Here is a 16,291-nt window from a genome sequence, read left to right on the forward strand (position 1 = left end):
AGTGGCGAATGTTGTGCCCCTGTTCAAAAAAGGGAATAGGGATAACGTTGGGAATTACAGACCAGTTAGTCTTACTTCGGTGGTAGGCAAAGTAATGGAAAGGGTACTGAGGGATAGGATTTATGAGTATCTGGAAAGACACTGCTTGATTAGGGACAGCCAGCACGGATTTGTGAGGGGTAGGTCTTGCCTTACAAGTCTTATTGAATTCTTTGAGGAGGTGACCAAGCATGTGGATGAGGGTAGAGCAGTGGATATAGTGTACATGGAATTTAGTAAGGCATTTGATAAGGTTCCCCATGGTAGGCTTATGTGGAAAGTCAGGAGGCATGGGATAATGGGAAATTTGGCCAGTTGGATAGAGAACTGACTAACCGGTCGAAGTCAGAGAGTGGTGGTAGATGGTAAATATCCAGCCTGGAGCCCAGTTACAAGTGGAGTTCCTCAGGGATCAGTTCTGGGTCCTCTGCTGTTTGTAATTTTTATTAATGACTTGGAAGAGGGAGTCGAAGGGTGGGTCAGTAAATTTGCAGACGATACGAAGATTGGTGGAGTTGTGGAGAGTGAGGAGGGCTGTTGTCGGCTGCAAAGGGACTTAGATATGATGCAGAGCTGGGCTGAGGAGTGGCAGATGGAGTTCAACCCTGTCAAGTGTGAGGTTGTCCATTTTGGAAGGACAAATAAGAATGCGGAATACAGGGTTAACGGTAGGGTTCTTAGTAAGGTGGAGGAGCAGAGGGATCTTGGGGTCTATGTTCATAGCTCTTTGAAAGTTGCCACTCAGGTGGATAGAGCTTGTAAGAAGGCCTATGGTGTATTAGCGTTCATTAGCAGAAGGATTGAATTCAAGAGTTGTGAAGTGATGTTGCAGCTATACAGGACCTTGGTAAGGCCACATTTGGAGTACTGTGTGCAGTTCTGGTCACCTCACTTTAGGAAAGATGTGGAAGCTTTGGAGAGGGTGCAGAGGAGATTTACCAGGATGTTGCCTGGAATGGAGAATAGGTCTTACAAGGTTAGGTTGAGAGTGCTAGGCCTTTTCTCATTGGAACGGCAAAGGATGAGGGGTGACTTGATAGAGGTTTATAAGATGATCAGGAGAATAGATAGAGTAGACAGTCAGAGACTTTTTCCCCGGTACAACAGAGTGTTACAAGGGGACATAAATTTAAGGTGAAGGGTGGAAGGTATAGGGGGGATGTCAGGGGTGGGTTCTTTACCCAGAGAGTGGTGGGGGCATGGAATACGCTGCCTGTGGGAGTGGCAGAGTCAGAATCATTGGTGACCTTTAAGCGGCAATTGGATAGGTACATGGATGGGTGCTTAAGCTAGGACAAATGTTCGGCACAACATCGTGGGCCAAAGGGCCTGTTCTGTGCTGTATTGTTCTATGTTCTATGTTCTATGTTCTAAGCGGGTCTGGTTGGGTTACTCTTCGGAGGGTGGGTGTGGACAGGTTGGGCCGAAGGGCCTGTTTCCACACTGTAGGGAATCTAATCTAATCAGTCCTTGCCTTTCCAAATACATGTATATTCTGTCCCTCAGGATTCCCTCCAACAACTTGCCCACCATCAATATCAGGCTCACTAGTCTATAGTTCCCTGGTTTTCCCTTCTCCAGGGTGAATGTTATTTTCACTTAAAAAGTCCTCAATTTTGACCATAGCGTGAGCACAAAACTCAAGGCTGACATGTCAGTGCGGTACTGAGGGAGTGCTGTGTGCTGACCCTGCACATGAGGACAGTTCCTGGTTTACACTTTGTGGGTCCGGAGTGTTCTCAATTTCCAATCTAGTTTAATTTGATTGTGTAAATTCTAGGGAGTTGGCTGAGTGGAATTTGCAATATTTCAGCCCCAGCTTTTAAACTGGGTATGGCTCCCTGTGTCAAACTCTGGATTTCAGCAAAGATAAGTGGTCATACGAGAGAGTGCACAGTTTATCAGCATTTTACCAGGATGTGTGAGGTCAGCTGTGTCAAGAGACTGGAGACATTGCCTTTGTTTTAGAGAAGGGAAGATGAAGGAGGAACCTGACATTGAAACTTTTTTATATTTTTGGTAGAGTAGGTAAGGAGAACACATGCCAGAGGCTAGGAGAGTCCAAAAGTTTAATTCATCAAGGAAAGAACCAACGGGTTCATGAGCAAATGTGTAAATATAAGGCTGCAAACCACATGTACTTAAACATGTGGGAATTTATAGAACGAGTGAATATTCATTGTTCACGCACTTACCTTCCAAAGCGATTTTTTCTTTCTGCAGCAGCCAGAACTGACTGATGGCGCTCTCCTGTTGGGACAGAAAGCAAGTTGGTTTTTACAAACTCTGCAAGGATTGAACCTGGGAATCCAGTATTGGGAGAAAGTGAGGACTGCAGATGCTGGAGATCAGAGCAGGAGAATTGACGTTTCGGTCATGATTCATGAAGAAGGGCTCATGCCCGAAACGTCGATTCTACTGCTCCTTGGATGCTGCCTGACCTGCTGCGCTTTTCCAGCACCACATTTTTAATCCAGTGTTAGGGACAAGACTGCATGCTTTTCCACCAAGCTATAATGAATTATATTTTGAGATCCCCTTTCAGCCTGAATGGGAATGTTAATAGTTTCCTTTCACATTTTGAAAGTGCCTTTTTTGTTCAACTGAATTGAAACTCTAATGTGAAATGTCAAAATTCCATTGTACTTTCTGCAAAGTCTGTACAGAGCTGTTTTATACTTGTACTTACTTCTTTATTATTTATGAATAAAGTATATTTTTGAATTAAAAACAGAGACAGCTGTCAAATGAGGTGCTACTGGAAAGTCTCAGAGACCTGTTCATTGAATATGAGAATATCAGAAAAAGGAATTGAACCTATATCATGTGAAAATTGTCTCTAAGTTCCCACTTTCCCAATTACTGTAGCAAACACCCACCCTTCGCAATGTACATTTCCAATTCCCAGCATCCTTTCCATTCATACCCCTATAGTCTCACAATAACATAATCAAAAAGGAAAAATGAGATTGACATTGGAAGGAAACAATTGCCAAACTGAACAAGGAGGTGGGCTGGCTGGATTGCTCTGCGAGAAAAATAAAATACTGACGGGCTGAATGTCCTCCTGTGCCATAAGTGATTCTCTGACTCTTTAATTTCTGGGCCAAATACTGGCAAATGGACAAGTTGGACCAAAGATTCTGTTTCCATGCTGTATAGCTCTATGATTCTGACTCTAATTGGGAATTGGGAACTGGAACGAGCTCTGACAACCTTTTCCCAATGTGTCATCGGCATAATCAGAAAACAAAAAAAAACCTGCAGATGCTGGAAATCTGAAACAAAATGCAGGAGAAACTCAGAAGGTCTGGCAGCACCTGTGGAGAGAAAACAGAGCTAACGTTTCAGATCTTCTCCAGAACTGACTTGAAATGTTAACACTGACCTCTCTCCACAAATGCTGCGAAGCCTGCTGAATTTCTCCAGCAAATTTTCTAAATAAAATTTCAGTCGTAAACGTTTCAGCCAGGGAGTGGTGAGAATGTGGAATGGACTCCTAAAGAGTGTGTCGAAAGTGAGGACTGCGAATGCTGGAGATTAGAGTCGAGAGTGTGATGCTGGAAAATCACAGCAGGTCTGGCAGCACCCGAGGAGCAGGAGAATCAATGTTTCTGGCAAAAGCCCTTCGTCATTCCAGATGCTGCCTGACCTCGTAAAGGGTGTGGTCTGTGCTCCTGATAATTTGCTTTCACACGCTGCACAGACCTTTGATGTCCTGAACCAGCAGTGATTTCTGAAACTAGGAATCAATGTCATCAACACACCAATCATCGGAATGTCAGACTGGTTGTGAAACTACACAGCTTAGAGGGAACTTTGGAAGTTGTTAAACTCCTGCAAGTGGGGGTAGGATGCAGGGTGATATAATGGTTTGCACTTCTGCCTCACAGCTGCAGGAACCTGGGTTCAACCCTAGACATGGGTAACTGTCTGTGTCAAGTTTGCATGATCTCTCTATGCGTGGGGTGCTTTGGTTTCATCCCAAAGGCTTAATTTATTATTGTCACATGTACCTTGTTACATTAAACAGTTTTGTTTTCTGTGCACTACAGGGAGATCATACCAGATAAGGTGCATTAGGGCAATAGAACAGACTGAGGAATACAATATTACAGCTGCAGAGAAGGTGCACAGAGAGCGAGGTCAACATTAAATTTAAAATTTGAGAGGTCCATTTGGAAATGTAACAACAGAGGAGGAGAAGCTGTTCCTGAATCTATTGGTACGTGTGTTTAAGCTTATATACTTTCTGCCTGACAGAAGAGGTTGGAAGAGATTATAACTGGGTGGGAATGTTGGGTGGCTTAACCAAGGTGAAATGGGGGTGTGGTTAGGGTAGAATATTCTTCAGAGGGTCAACCTGATGCAATTAACTGAATGGCCTTTATCTGCACTGTGGGGATTTTATAATAGAACAAATAGTGTTAATACATTTAAGGGGCAGCTGGATTAAAAACATAAGGGGAGAGGATAAGAAGTTCGTATTGAGAGAGTGAGCTGAAGGTGGGTAGGGGAAGGCTTCCGTACAGCACAAATGCTGAAATGGACCAGAGTCTCTCTCTCTGCTCCAAACAGAACTGGAAATATTGAGCTTCAAAACTGGGGGAAGGTCTCAGGTTAATTAGACAGACATGGCCAAGAGGAAGGATGGAAGTCTCTGAATGGCCACCAGATATAGACAGAGCTTGTCTGGGGAAATGGTGGCATATATAATAACATGACTGGATGCTGTTAACCAGGCACCCAGGGTTAATTCAGGGGTCATAGGTTCAGCATGAAACACAGGAATTCTCTCCCTTTCCAGCTCTTTCTCCACCATTAAGACACTCTTTAAAAACTCAGCTTTTTAATCGCTTGCCCTGATATTTCCTCAGGTGGCTCAAAGTTATGTCTTATTTTATAATGCCTCATCTTATAGGTACTATATAAATGCAAACTCTTCTAGTTGAAGCACAGCATTAGCTGCAACTCAGTTGGCTGTGTTTAAATCCCTCTGAGGAGAAAGTGAGGACTGCAGATGCTGGAGATCAGAGTCCAGAGTGTGGTGCACAGCAGGTCAGGCAGCATCCGAGCGGCAGGAGAATCGATAAGCTCTTCACTGACGAAGAGCTTATGCCCAAAACATAGAATCTCCTGCTCCTCAGATGCTGCCTGACACGCTGTGCTTTTCTAGCACCACACTCTTGACTCAAATCCCTGTGACCCGAGCATAAAATGTAGGCTGACACTCCCTGTGCCCAGGACTGAGACAGTGCCACACCCTCAGGTACAGTCTTTTGTACAAAACGTTAATCTGAGACCCCACCTGCCCTGTCAGGCTGGTGTAAGGCAATGGGCACTTGTTCAAACAACAGCAGGGGATTTATCCCTGTCTTATGGGCTAATAGCTATCCTTCACCCAATATCATGAAAAGCAGATTATCTGGTTGATATGTGGGTTGAAACTTTATTGCTGGAACAGCACAGCAGGTCAGGCAGCATCCAGGGAACAGGAGATTCGACGTTTCGGGCACAGGCCCTTCCTCAGGATATGTGGGATCTTGCTGTGCACAACTAGTTGTGTTCTTTCATGGGATGTGTGGCTAGCATATTTCTCATGCATTCACCCGTGGAATGGGATGGAATGTTCCAGATTACAACAGTGAATGACATTAAAAAAAAAACACGTTATTGGGTCTATAAATGCTTTTGGATGTCCCAAGGCAGCAAAGGAGTCTGGAAAGAAAGGATTAGTTTTCTCCTGTAAACCATGTTAAGAAATATTTGGAAGGAAATGTTATGAAGGAAACAATTGAGGAGCTTCTGGTTGGAGTCAAGGTAATCAAACTGTGAGCCAAAAAGACATTATGGAAAGGAAGTTGTGTCTCACAGAGTGATTGGGATTTGCATCTTCCTGCAGCTTTTTCCTCTCTATACAAAAGGCGCTGCCACACGCCATCCTCCAGGATCCTGGTTTACCCTAAGCAATTACACTCCATCTGAAGCCTCTTTAATTGTCATAGTTAAAACTGCTTTGATGTGTTAGACAGTGTCGACACAATCCAAAACTAGGGGCCCACTCACTAATCTCTGGATAAATCGATAGAAGGTTGGCTGACTGCAAAAGTTATTGCAGAAAATAGAAGCAGATGGTGTGGGTGAGGGGGAAGGGAGCAGATTAGCTGGCCAACAGGAAGCAGAGCATCAGTGAACTATCTGTATCTCCTTCTTGTAAACATCCAATGTTTTTGCATCAAATGCTTTCTGTGGCAGAGAATTCCACAGGCTCCCCACTCTCTGGGTGAAGACATTTCTCATCATCTCCATGCTATATGGTTTCATAGAGTCATAGAGATGTACAGCATGGAAACAGAGCCTTCAGTCCAACCCGTCCATGCTGACTAGATATCATAACCTAATCTAGTCCCACCTGCCAGCACCCGGCCCATATCCCTCCAAACCCTTCCTATTCATATACCCATCCAGATGCCTTTTAAATGTTGCAATTGACCAGCATCCACCACTTTCTCTGGCAGCTCATTCCACACATGTACCATGCTCTGAGTGAAAAAGTTGCCTCTTAGGTCTCTTTTAAATCTTTCTCCTCTCACCCTAAACCTATGCCCTCTAGTTCTGGACTCCCCCACCCCAGGAAAGAGTCTTTGTCTATTTATCCTATTCATGTCCCTCATAATTTTCTAACCTCTATAAGGTCACCCCTCAGCCTTTGACCCTCCAGGGAAAACAGCCCCAGCCTGTTCAGCCTCTCCCTGTAGCTCAAACCCTCCAACCCTGGCAACATCCTTGTAAATATTTTCTGAACCCTTTCAAGTTTCACAACATCTTTCCGATAGGAAGGAGACCAGAACTGCACGCAATATTCCAACAGTGGCCTAACCAATGTCCTGTACAGCTGCAACATGACCTCCCAACTCCTGTACTCAATACTCTGACCAATAAAGGAAAGCATATCAAACACCTTCTTCACTATCCTATCTACCTGCGACTCCACTTTCAAGGAACTATGAACCTGCACTCCATGGTCTCTTTGTTCAGCAACACTCCCTAGGACCTTACCATTAAGTTTATAAGTCCAGCCCCACACCATTCTTCTAAACTCTGGGGAGTATATTCGGAACTGAAGAGCCTCTCTTTATGTGTCAGTTCTGCCATCCCTGCCACCCCAAAGGAGTCCTTTGTTGCACTCTCTCCCCGCTCAGAACATCTATCCTCAAATAAGGAGACCAAAGGTATACACAAAACTCCAGGTATGGTCTGATTGAAAGTGTTGTTGCCAAACTTCCTGGTTTACCAGAGTAATGTTTGGAATAGGCAAGCTGTCTCTTGGGGAAAGGTTGGGCAGGTTGTGTTTTGGGGGGATTTTGGGCAGGCTGTGGTTTGGGGATGGGATGGGCAGGCTGTGGTTTGGGGAAGGATTGTGCACGCTGTGGATTGGGGTGATTTCGGGCAGGCTGGGGCTTGGGGATGGGTTGGGCAGGCTGTGGTTTGGGGAAGGGATGGGCAGGCTGTGTTTTGGGGGGATTTGGGGCAGGCTGTGGTTTGGGGAAGGGTTGGGCAGGCTGTAGTTTGGGGAAGGGTTGTGCAGGCTATGGTTTGGGGAAGGGTTGGGAAGGCTGTGTTTTGGGGAGGGGTTGTGCAGGCTGTGGTTTGGGGAGGGGTTGTGCAGGCTGTGTTTTGGGGAGGGGTTGTGCAGGCTGTGGTTTGGGGAGGGGTTGGGCAGGCTGTGTTTTGGGGAAGGGGTTGTGCAGGCTGTGGATTGGGGAAGGGTTGGGCAGGCTGTGTTTTGGGGAGGGGTTGGGCAGGCTGTGGTTTGGTGAAGAGTTGTGCAGGCTGTGGTTTGGGGAAGGGTTGTGCAGGCTGTGGATTGGGGAAGGGTTGTGCAGGCTGTGGTTTGGGGAAGGGTTGTGCAGGCTGTGGATTGGGGGGATTTCGGGCAGGCTGGGGCTTGGGGATGGGTTGGGCAGGCTGTGGATTGGGGAAGGGTTGGGCAGGCTGTGGTTTGGGGAGGGGTTGGGCAGGCTGTGGTTTGGGGAAGGGTTGTGCAGGCTGTGGATTGGGGGGATTTCGGGCAGGCTGGGGCTTGGGGATGGGTTGGGCAGGCTGTGGATTGGGGAAGGGTTGGGCAGGCTGTGGTTTGGGGAGGGGTTGGGCAGGCTGTGGTTTGGGGAAGGGTTGTGCAGGCTGTGGTTTTGGGAAGGGTTGTGCAGGCTGTGGTTTTGGGAAGGGTTGGGCAGGCTGTGGTTTGGGGAAGGGTTGTGCAGGCTGTGGTTTGGGGAAGGGTTGTGCAGGCTGTGGATTGGGGGGATTTCGGGCAGGCTGGGGCTTGGGGATGGGTTGGGCAGGCTGTGGATTGGGGAAGGGTTGGGCAGGCTGTGGTTTGGGGAGGGGTTGGGCAGGCTGTGGTTTGGGGAAGGGTTGTGCAGGCTGTGGTTTTGGGAAGGGTTGGGCAGGCTGTGGTTTGGGGAGGGGTTGGGCAGGCTGTGGTTTGGGGAGGGGTTGTGCAGGCTGTGATTTGGGGAGGGGTTGTGCAGGCTGTGGATTGGGGAAGGGTTGTGCAGGCTGTGGATTGGGGGGATTTTGGGCAGGCTGGGGCTTGGGGATGGGTTGGGCAGGCTGTGGATTGGGGAAGGGTTGGGCAGGCTGTGGTTTGGGGAGGGGTTGGGCAGGCTGTGGTTTGGGGATGGGTTGTGCAGGCTGTGGATTGGGGGGATTTTGGGCAGGCTGGGGCTTGGGGATGGGTTGGGCAGGCTGTGGTTTGGGGAGGGGTTGGGCAGGCTGTAGTTTGGGGATGGGTTGTGCAGGCTGTGGATTGGGGAAGGGTTGGGCAGGCTGTGGATTGGGGAGGGGTTGTGCAGGCTGTGGTTTGGGGATGGGTTGTGCAGGCTGTGGTTTGGGGAAGGGTTGGGCAGGCTGTGGATTGGGGAGGGGTTGTGCAGGCTGTGGTTTGGGGAGGGGTTGTGCAGGCTGTGGATTGGGGAAGGGTTGTGCAGGCTGTGGATTGGGGGGATTTTGGGCAGGCTGGGGCTTGGGGATGGGTTGGGCAGGCTGTGGATTGGGGAAGGGTTGGGCAGGCTGTGGTTTGGGGAGGGGTTGGGCAGGCTGTGGTTTGGGGATGGGTTGTGCAGGCTGTGGATTGGGGGGATTTTGGGCAGGCTGTGGATTGGGGAAGGGTTGGGCAGGCTGTGGTTTGGGGAGGGGTTGGGCAGGCTGTGGTTTGGGGAAGGGTTGTGCAGGCTGTGGTTTTGGGAAGGGTTGGGCAGGCTGTGGTTTGGGGAGGGGTTGGGCAGGCTGTGGTTTGGGGAGGGGTTGTGCAGGCTGTGATTTGGGGAGGGGTTGTGCAGGCTGTGGATTGGGGAAGGGTTGTGCAGGCTGTGGATTGGGGGGATTTTGGGCAGGCTGGGGCTTGGGGATGGGTTGGGCAGGCTGTGGTTTGGGGAGGGGTTGGGCAGGCTGTAGTTTGGGGATGGGTTGTGCAGGCTGTGGATTGGGGAAGGGTTGGGCAGGCTGTGGATTGGGGAGGGGTTGTGCAGGCTGTGGTTTGGGGAGGGGTTGGGCAGGCTGTGTTTTGGGGAGGGGTTGGGCAGGCTGTGGTTTGGGGAGGGGTTGTGCAGGTTGTGTTTTGGGGAGGGGTTGTGCAGGCTGTGTTTTGGGGAGGGGTTGTGCAGGCTGTGGTTTGGGGAAGGGTTGTGCAGGCTGTGGTTTTGAGAAGGGTTGGGCAGGCTGTGGTTTGGGGAGGGGTTGGGCAGGCTGTGTTTTGGGGAGGGGTTGGGCAGGCTGTGGTTTGGGGAGGGGTTGTGCAGGTTGTGTTTTGGGGAGGGGTTGTGCAGGCTGTGTTTTGGGGAGGGGTTGTGCAGGCTGTGTTTTGGGAAGGGGTTGGGCAGGCTGTGGTTGGGGAGGGGTTGTGCAGGCTGTGTTTTGTGGAGGATTTGGATAGGCTGTGTTTTGGGGAGGGGTTGTGCAGGCTGTGGTTTGGGGAGGAGTTGGGCTGGCTGTGGTTTGGGGAGGGGTTGTGCAGGCTGTATTTTGGGAAGGGGTTGTGCAGGCTGTGGTTTGGGTAGGCGTTGTGCAGGCTGTGTTTTGGGGAGGGGTTGTGCAGACTGTGTTTTGGGATGGGGTTGTGCAGGCTGTGGTTTGCGGAGGGGATGTGCAGGCTGTGTTTTGGGGAGGGGTTGTGCAGGCTGTGTTTTGGGGAGAGGTTGGGCAGGCTGTGGTTCGGGGAGGAGTTGTGCAGGCTGTGTTTTGGGGAGGGGTTGTGCAGGCTGTGTTTTGGGATGGGGTTGTGCAGGTTGTGGTTTGCGGAGAGGATGTGCAGGCTGTGTTTTGGGGAGGGGTTGTGCAGGCTGTGGTTTGAGGAGGGGTTGTGCAGGCTGTGTTTTGGGGAGGGGTTGTGCAGGCTGTGTTTTGGGATGGGGTCGTGCAGGCTGTGGTTTGTGGAGGGGATGTGCAGGCTGTGTTTTGGGGAGGTGTTGGTCAGGCTGTGTTTTGGGGAGGGGTTGTGCAGGCTGTGGTTGGGGAGGGGTTGTGCAGGCTGGGACATATCCTGGGAGGTTACAAGATGGAGAAGTGACTTGATTGAAATGTGTAAGATTCTGAAGGATGTGAAGAGAGCGTTCCCTTTTCAGGGAGAATCCAGACCGAGGGCTCACTGTTTCAAAATGAGGGGTTCGCCTTTTTCAAACAGAGATCAGGTTATTTTTACTTGTCAGACTCTTTAGAACTCTCTTCCTTAAAATGTGATGGGTCGATGGTCTTTGATTATTTTCAAGGCAGATACAGAGAGCTGTAGGGGCTGATGGAGGTCAACCAGGCTGATCATGTTACAATCACTACCCCCTGCCTATCTCTGTCACCTCCTCCAGCCCCTACACCCTGCCTATCTCTGTCACCTCCTCCAGCCCCTACACCCCTCTCTATCTCTGTCACCTCCTCCAGCCCCTACACCCCCTCTATCTCTGTCACCTCCTCCAGCCCCTACACCCCACTCTATCTCTGTCACCTCCTCCAGCCCCTACACCCCACTCTATCTCTGTCACCTCCTCCAGCCCCTACACCCCACTCTATCTCTGTCACCTCCTCCAGCCCCTACACCCCCTCTATCTCTGTAAACTCATCCAGTGTGTGAGATCTCTGCCCTCCTCCATTTCTGATCCCTTGTGCATCCCGTGATTCCTATTGATCCCTGTCTGAGCCCAAAGCCTGGAATTCATTCCCAAAATGTCTCCTTTGTCTCTACCTCTCTCTCCTTAAAGCTGGTCCCTTTATCCTGCCTCTGTCACACAGATTTTGGACACCAACAATGAAGTGTCCCCAGGTTCCTCAATGTTACAAATTACTGTATATGGTGTTGTAATTTTACTAAATCTCTCTCTACACTGTCCCCATCAAACCTTCCCAGGGCAGGGACAGAACGGGGTTAGATACAGAGTAAAGCTCCTTCTACACTGTCCCCATCAAACACTCCCAGGACGAGGGACAGCACGGGGTTAGATACAGAATAAAGCTCCCTCTACACTGTCCTCATTTAACATTTCCAGGTTGTGTGGGTACTATTATTATTTTGTTAAAAAGTGTGTTATTGTCTCTAAAACACTTTGCGATATGCTGCAATTGGGAAAGTTGTTATGTAAATGGAAGTCCTTTCTTTTGCCTTTATCAGAGTGTTTCCTATTCTTCACACTCTGCTCCAGTGTCTGTTCTATGAAACTGAATCTTGATAGTGATCATCAATTGACGATTTGACTGCTGGGTCTTCACTGCTAAATCCATCATTCTCTGAGTCTATGGGTCAGAAGAGCATTTTATCTTGGAGGGGTATTGCACAGTTAGGGGTCAGATTCCAGGCTGGACCATTCCTAACCCATCAGCAGTGAAGCCTAAAGTCTCTGTGTCAAAGAACAAAGGACTTTACAACACAGGAACAGCCCCGTCGGCCCTCCAATCCTGTGCTGATGCATTTTGCCCTTCCGTATTAAAACTGTCTTCACTTACAGGATCCGTATCCCTCTATTCCCTTCCTATTCCTGTATTTGCCCAGGTGTTTCTTGAATGTTGCTATTGTGTCTGCTTCCACCAACTCCTCTGGCAGCATGTCCCAGGCTCTCACCCCGCTCTGTGTGAAAAATGTCGCCCTTTTATCTAGTAAAGAATGGCCCACAAGCAATAGCTTTGCCAGCAACCCAGCCACACACATAGAGTCATAGAGATGTACAGCAAGGAAATCCTCATGAAAAAGTTACCCTTTAGGTCTCTTTTATATCTTTCCCCTCTCACCTTAAATCTACGCCCTCTAGTTCTGGACTCCCCCAGTTCAGTTCAGGGAAAAGACTTTGTCTATTTATCCTATCCATGAAAGACAAGATTTTAAAAGATTTGCCACAGTTCCCGTCACCACCACCACCACCAAACCCCTCCCCCCTCCCCCGGCCATGTGACAGCATGAGGTATTTTGTAGAAAGAGCTGTGCAGTCCTTTCCCCTATACATTATAATCACAGGTTTAGCAGGTTAGTCACCTGGTGGCACAGTGTAACTAAACAAAGTCAAAAGCTCAACCAGAGTTTATCACAATTAAATCACGTTATAACTGTACATGTTTCCACCACTTTCTCTGGTAGTCCACTCTCTGTGAACTACTCTGTGTAAAAAATGCTGCTCCTCATGCCCTTTCAAAATCTTTTTCCTCTCACCTTAAAAAATATGTCCCCTAGTTTTAAACTCCCCCACTCTAGTGAAAAGACCCTTGTCATTCACCTTGTCCATGCCCCTCAAGAATTTATAAACCTCTACAAGGTCACCCCTCAACTTCTTACACTCCAGTGAAAAAAGCCCCAGCCTTTCCAATCTATTTGTAGAACTGAAACCCTCCATTCCCGGATAAATTCATGGTTCAGAAAGGTTTGGACGGTTATGGGTCAAGTACAGGCAGGTGGAGCTAGTTTAGTTTGGGAACATGGTCAGTGTGTACTGGCTGGACCGAATGGTCTGTTTCAGGCTATAAACCAGGATGTCAGGAGCTGAATGCAATTAAATCCGTAAGTCCCTGCACATGGAACTTGATTTCACAACTTTACAGCGTTCCAGACTTTAACAACCTGCTGCTTGAACAAATCTCTTCTCATGTTCCTCTGGGTCTCTTTGCCAATTGGTTGAAGCCCTTGGTTCTGGTTTATGACCCCGGAGGCTCCTGTAATTTGATTCGGTTTCTCACCCACCCTGAAATGAATGAGCCAAGCCATCAGTTTGATCAATGTCTCCCACCTCCCCCACCATGGTCTCGCAAACTCACATATTCACTTTGGCAGGAAGTGGATCTGGTGTTGCTGGATCCCGGGTTGAGGAAGAAATTGGATTGGTGGTTTTTGGCTGCCAGCTGAGATCTCAGCAGATTCCGTTCCTGCAGGAGCTGCACCTTCTCTTCAAGGTAACTCTCCTTCTCGGTCTGCAACTGAGACTCTTTTCTCTTGAACTGGTGGAGCTGGACTGCTGCTTCTTGCTGACATTCTTCGTTCATCTTTTCCAGGTTGCTTATCCTTGAGGATTGTTCATTGTTACTCTGCCAGATGTGTTTGAAGGTTGCAACAAAACCGTCGATCCTCTGCTGGAGCTGTGTCCGAAAGTTGGAAGTCAGTGCTGTGCAGTTTGCTCTCATTTGTTCCAGTTGTCTGCTCAGGTTCGGGTCATAGCGCCCTCCTACCTTCGCCACAACCTCCCTGAATCCTGCTTCATAAACTGTACTGGTTTCATCCATCATCTTCTTAAAGTCCTTGCTCATGGATGTGCAGTTCCCTCTCTGATCTGCCAACTGCCTGAGCAGTTCTGCCTTCTGACTGTTCAGCTTTGTGACTTCCAAGATGTGTTTAGCCTGTTGGAGCTCATTGTCAGCTTTCAACGTCACAATCTGCATTTGGGCAGTCGAATAGTTTTGTTGCAGCATCGTGCAGAACCTAAACTTTTCAAACGGTGCTTGCGGGTTGTTGTCTGCGGTTATAAAAGATATGAAGATAGTTAACATTTTCTACTTGGTTCAAAACTATCTCAAGTGTAACTGCTTCAATACATATTGCCTGGGCGATACCATGTCCTACATCAATGCACATTATGTACAGTTGGGTTGGCTGTGTTGTTAATTGCAATGCATAGTGAGAATGGGATTGAATTTGCCACATGTAGATGGGGAGGACAAAAGAAATCACACAATCACAAAATTGTTACAGTACAAAAGGAGGCCATTTGGTCCATCATGTCTGTGCCTAGTCTCCTGATCAACATCTCACTCAATGAAATTCTCCTATCTTCTCCCCATAAGCCTGCACATTATTCCCTTTTCATGTTGCCTGTTTAGAGGGTTTGAGCTATAGGGAGGGGCTGAAGAGGCTGGGGCTGTTTTCCCTGAACTGTCAGAGGCTGAGGGGTGACCTTGTAGATGTTTATAAAATCATGAGGGGCATGGATAGGGCGACTAGACAAAGTCTTTCCCTCTAGGTAGAGGAGTCCAAAACTAGAGGGCATAGGTTTAAGGTGAGACAGGAAAGATTTAAAAGGGATCTAGGTGAGTATATGAATAGGAAGAGTTTGGAGGGAAATGGGACAAATGCTGACAAATGGGACTAGATTAATTTAGGATATCTGGTCAGCATGGATAAGTTGGACTGAAGGGTCTGTTTCCATGCTGTACAGCTCTTTGACTCTTTGGCAGCCCTTTGATTCCCTTTTGAACATTTCAACTGAACCTATCTCCACCAGACTGTCAGGCGAAACCTTCCAGACCCTAACCACTTACTGCAGGAAAAATGTTTTCCCCACATCGCCTTTTCGTCTTTTGTGCATCAATTTAAGGCTGTTACATGAAGTGTGTAACAGAACTATGCCCTCAACTAGCAAAGGATCAGAATGTGTCAATTTAGCCTCTTGAGACTGTTCCACCACTCAATTAGACCTTGGTTGACTTTGATCCTTTGTACTAACCTTGGCCTGTAACCTGTAAACCCCTAATCCAATTAAACTTCTATCAATTTCAGCTTTGAAATTCTAAATGTCCTCAACCCATAAGAGGCAAGAGTGAAAATAGAGGCCATTTGGCCCACTGAATCCATTCCACCATTCAATGAGATCATGACTGATCTGATTATCCTCCACTTTCCTGTCTTTTCTTTATGTTCTTTGATTCCCTTACTGATTATAAATCTATCTGTCTCAGCCTTGAGTACACTTAATGACCCAGCCTCAAGAGCCCTCAGTGGAAAAGAATTCCACAAATTCACTGCTCTCAAAGAAGACATTCCTCCTCATCTCAGTTTTAATGAGTGGCCCCTTATTCTGAGATTACGCCCTCTGGTTCTAGACTCTATTAGAAAGGCAACAACCTCTCCACAAGCCCCCTGTCTAGTCCTCTAATGTTGTGTATGGTTTCAATAAGGTCGCCACTCTTTCTCTAAACTTCAATGAGTACAGGCCCGACTCTCCTTGTGAGACAGTCCCTCCATACCCAGGGGATCAGCAGCTTCTCAGTTGGGGTAGCGGGGGGTATAGTTCCAGATATATCTTTGTATGAAATTATGCTTCCTGATATTTCCCCTGAGCAGCCTAGCTCCCAGACGGATGGACTGAGCCAGTCATTCTTGTGTAGACTTACCGTAGGGGAGTGGTCCTCGCGGCTGTGGTTTGGTGGTGTTCTGTTGGTGCAAAGAGACCAGAGTTATTGTCGCTCAACACTGTGCATTGTTCCTAAAGAAAAATCAAAAGGACTGCAGATGCTGTAAATCAGAAGCAAAAATAGAAATTGCTGGAAAAGCTCATCAGGTCTGGCAGCAACTGTGGCGAGAAATCCGAGTTGATGTTTTGGGCTGAGTGACCCTTGCTCAGTAATGGAGGCTGTGGTTGGAAGATGCCAAAGTTGGACTTGGTGTGACCTTGGATTCAGAGGGAAATGACAGGCTGAGGAGGAGAGGGAGGGAGATCCTGGGAGCACCGAGTACAACAACAGCTTGCATTCACTTAGCGCCTTTGCCGTGGCGAAAGATCCCAAGGGCCTCCACAGGTGTGTTATCAGACAAAGTATGAGAGCTCACCATGTAAAGGTGACCAAAAACCTGGTCAAAAAAAGTAGACTTTAAGGAGCAGCTTTGAGGGCAGGAGAGTGGGGCGAGTCAGAGACAGAGAGAGAAGGTGTGTGAAAGAGACAAAGAGAGGTTTAGGTAAGTCTGGGCTCAGGCAGCTGATAGTACATCCACTGATAATGAATCAATTAAAAT

At 48.1% G+C, this 16,291-nt stretch overlaps 1 protein-coding gene across 1 annotated transcript in view; it reads right to left on the minus strand.

Moving 5' to 3' along the window:
- Positions 1-16,291, minus strand: part of plvapb (plasmalemma vesicle associated protein b) — a 31,193-nt gene that overhangs the window by 10,863 nt on the left and 4,039 nt on the right. Inside the window, exons 2-4 of the mRNA XM_087975920.1 lie at positions 15,673-15,712; positions 13,327-14,018; positions 2,235-2,289 (exon numbers count right to left, since the gene is read on the minus strand). Coding sequence (XP_087832046.1) covers positions 2,235-2,289; positions 13,327-14,018; positions 15,673-15,712 — 787 coding nt within the window. The remainder of the gene's footprint in view (positions 1-2,234; positions 2,290-13,326; positions 14,019-15,672; positions 15,713-16,291) is intronic.

This window comes from Chiloscyllium plagiosum, unplaced genomic scaffold, assembly GCF_037043375.1.
Source record: "Chiloscyllium plagiosum isolate Xiang-an unplaced genomic scaffold, Cpla_swu_hap1 HiC_scaffold_28, whole genome shotgun sequence".
Classification (NCBI taxonomy): domain Eukaryota; kingdom Metazoa; phylum Chordata; class Chondrichthyes; order Orectolobiformes; family Hemiscylliidae; genus Chiloscyllium; species Chiloscyllium plagiosum.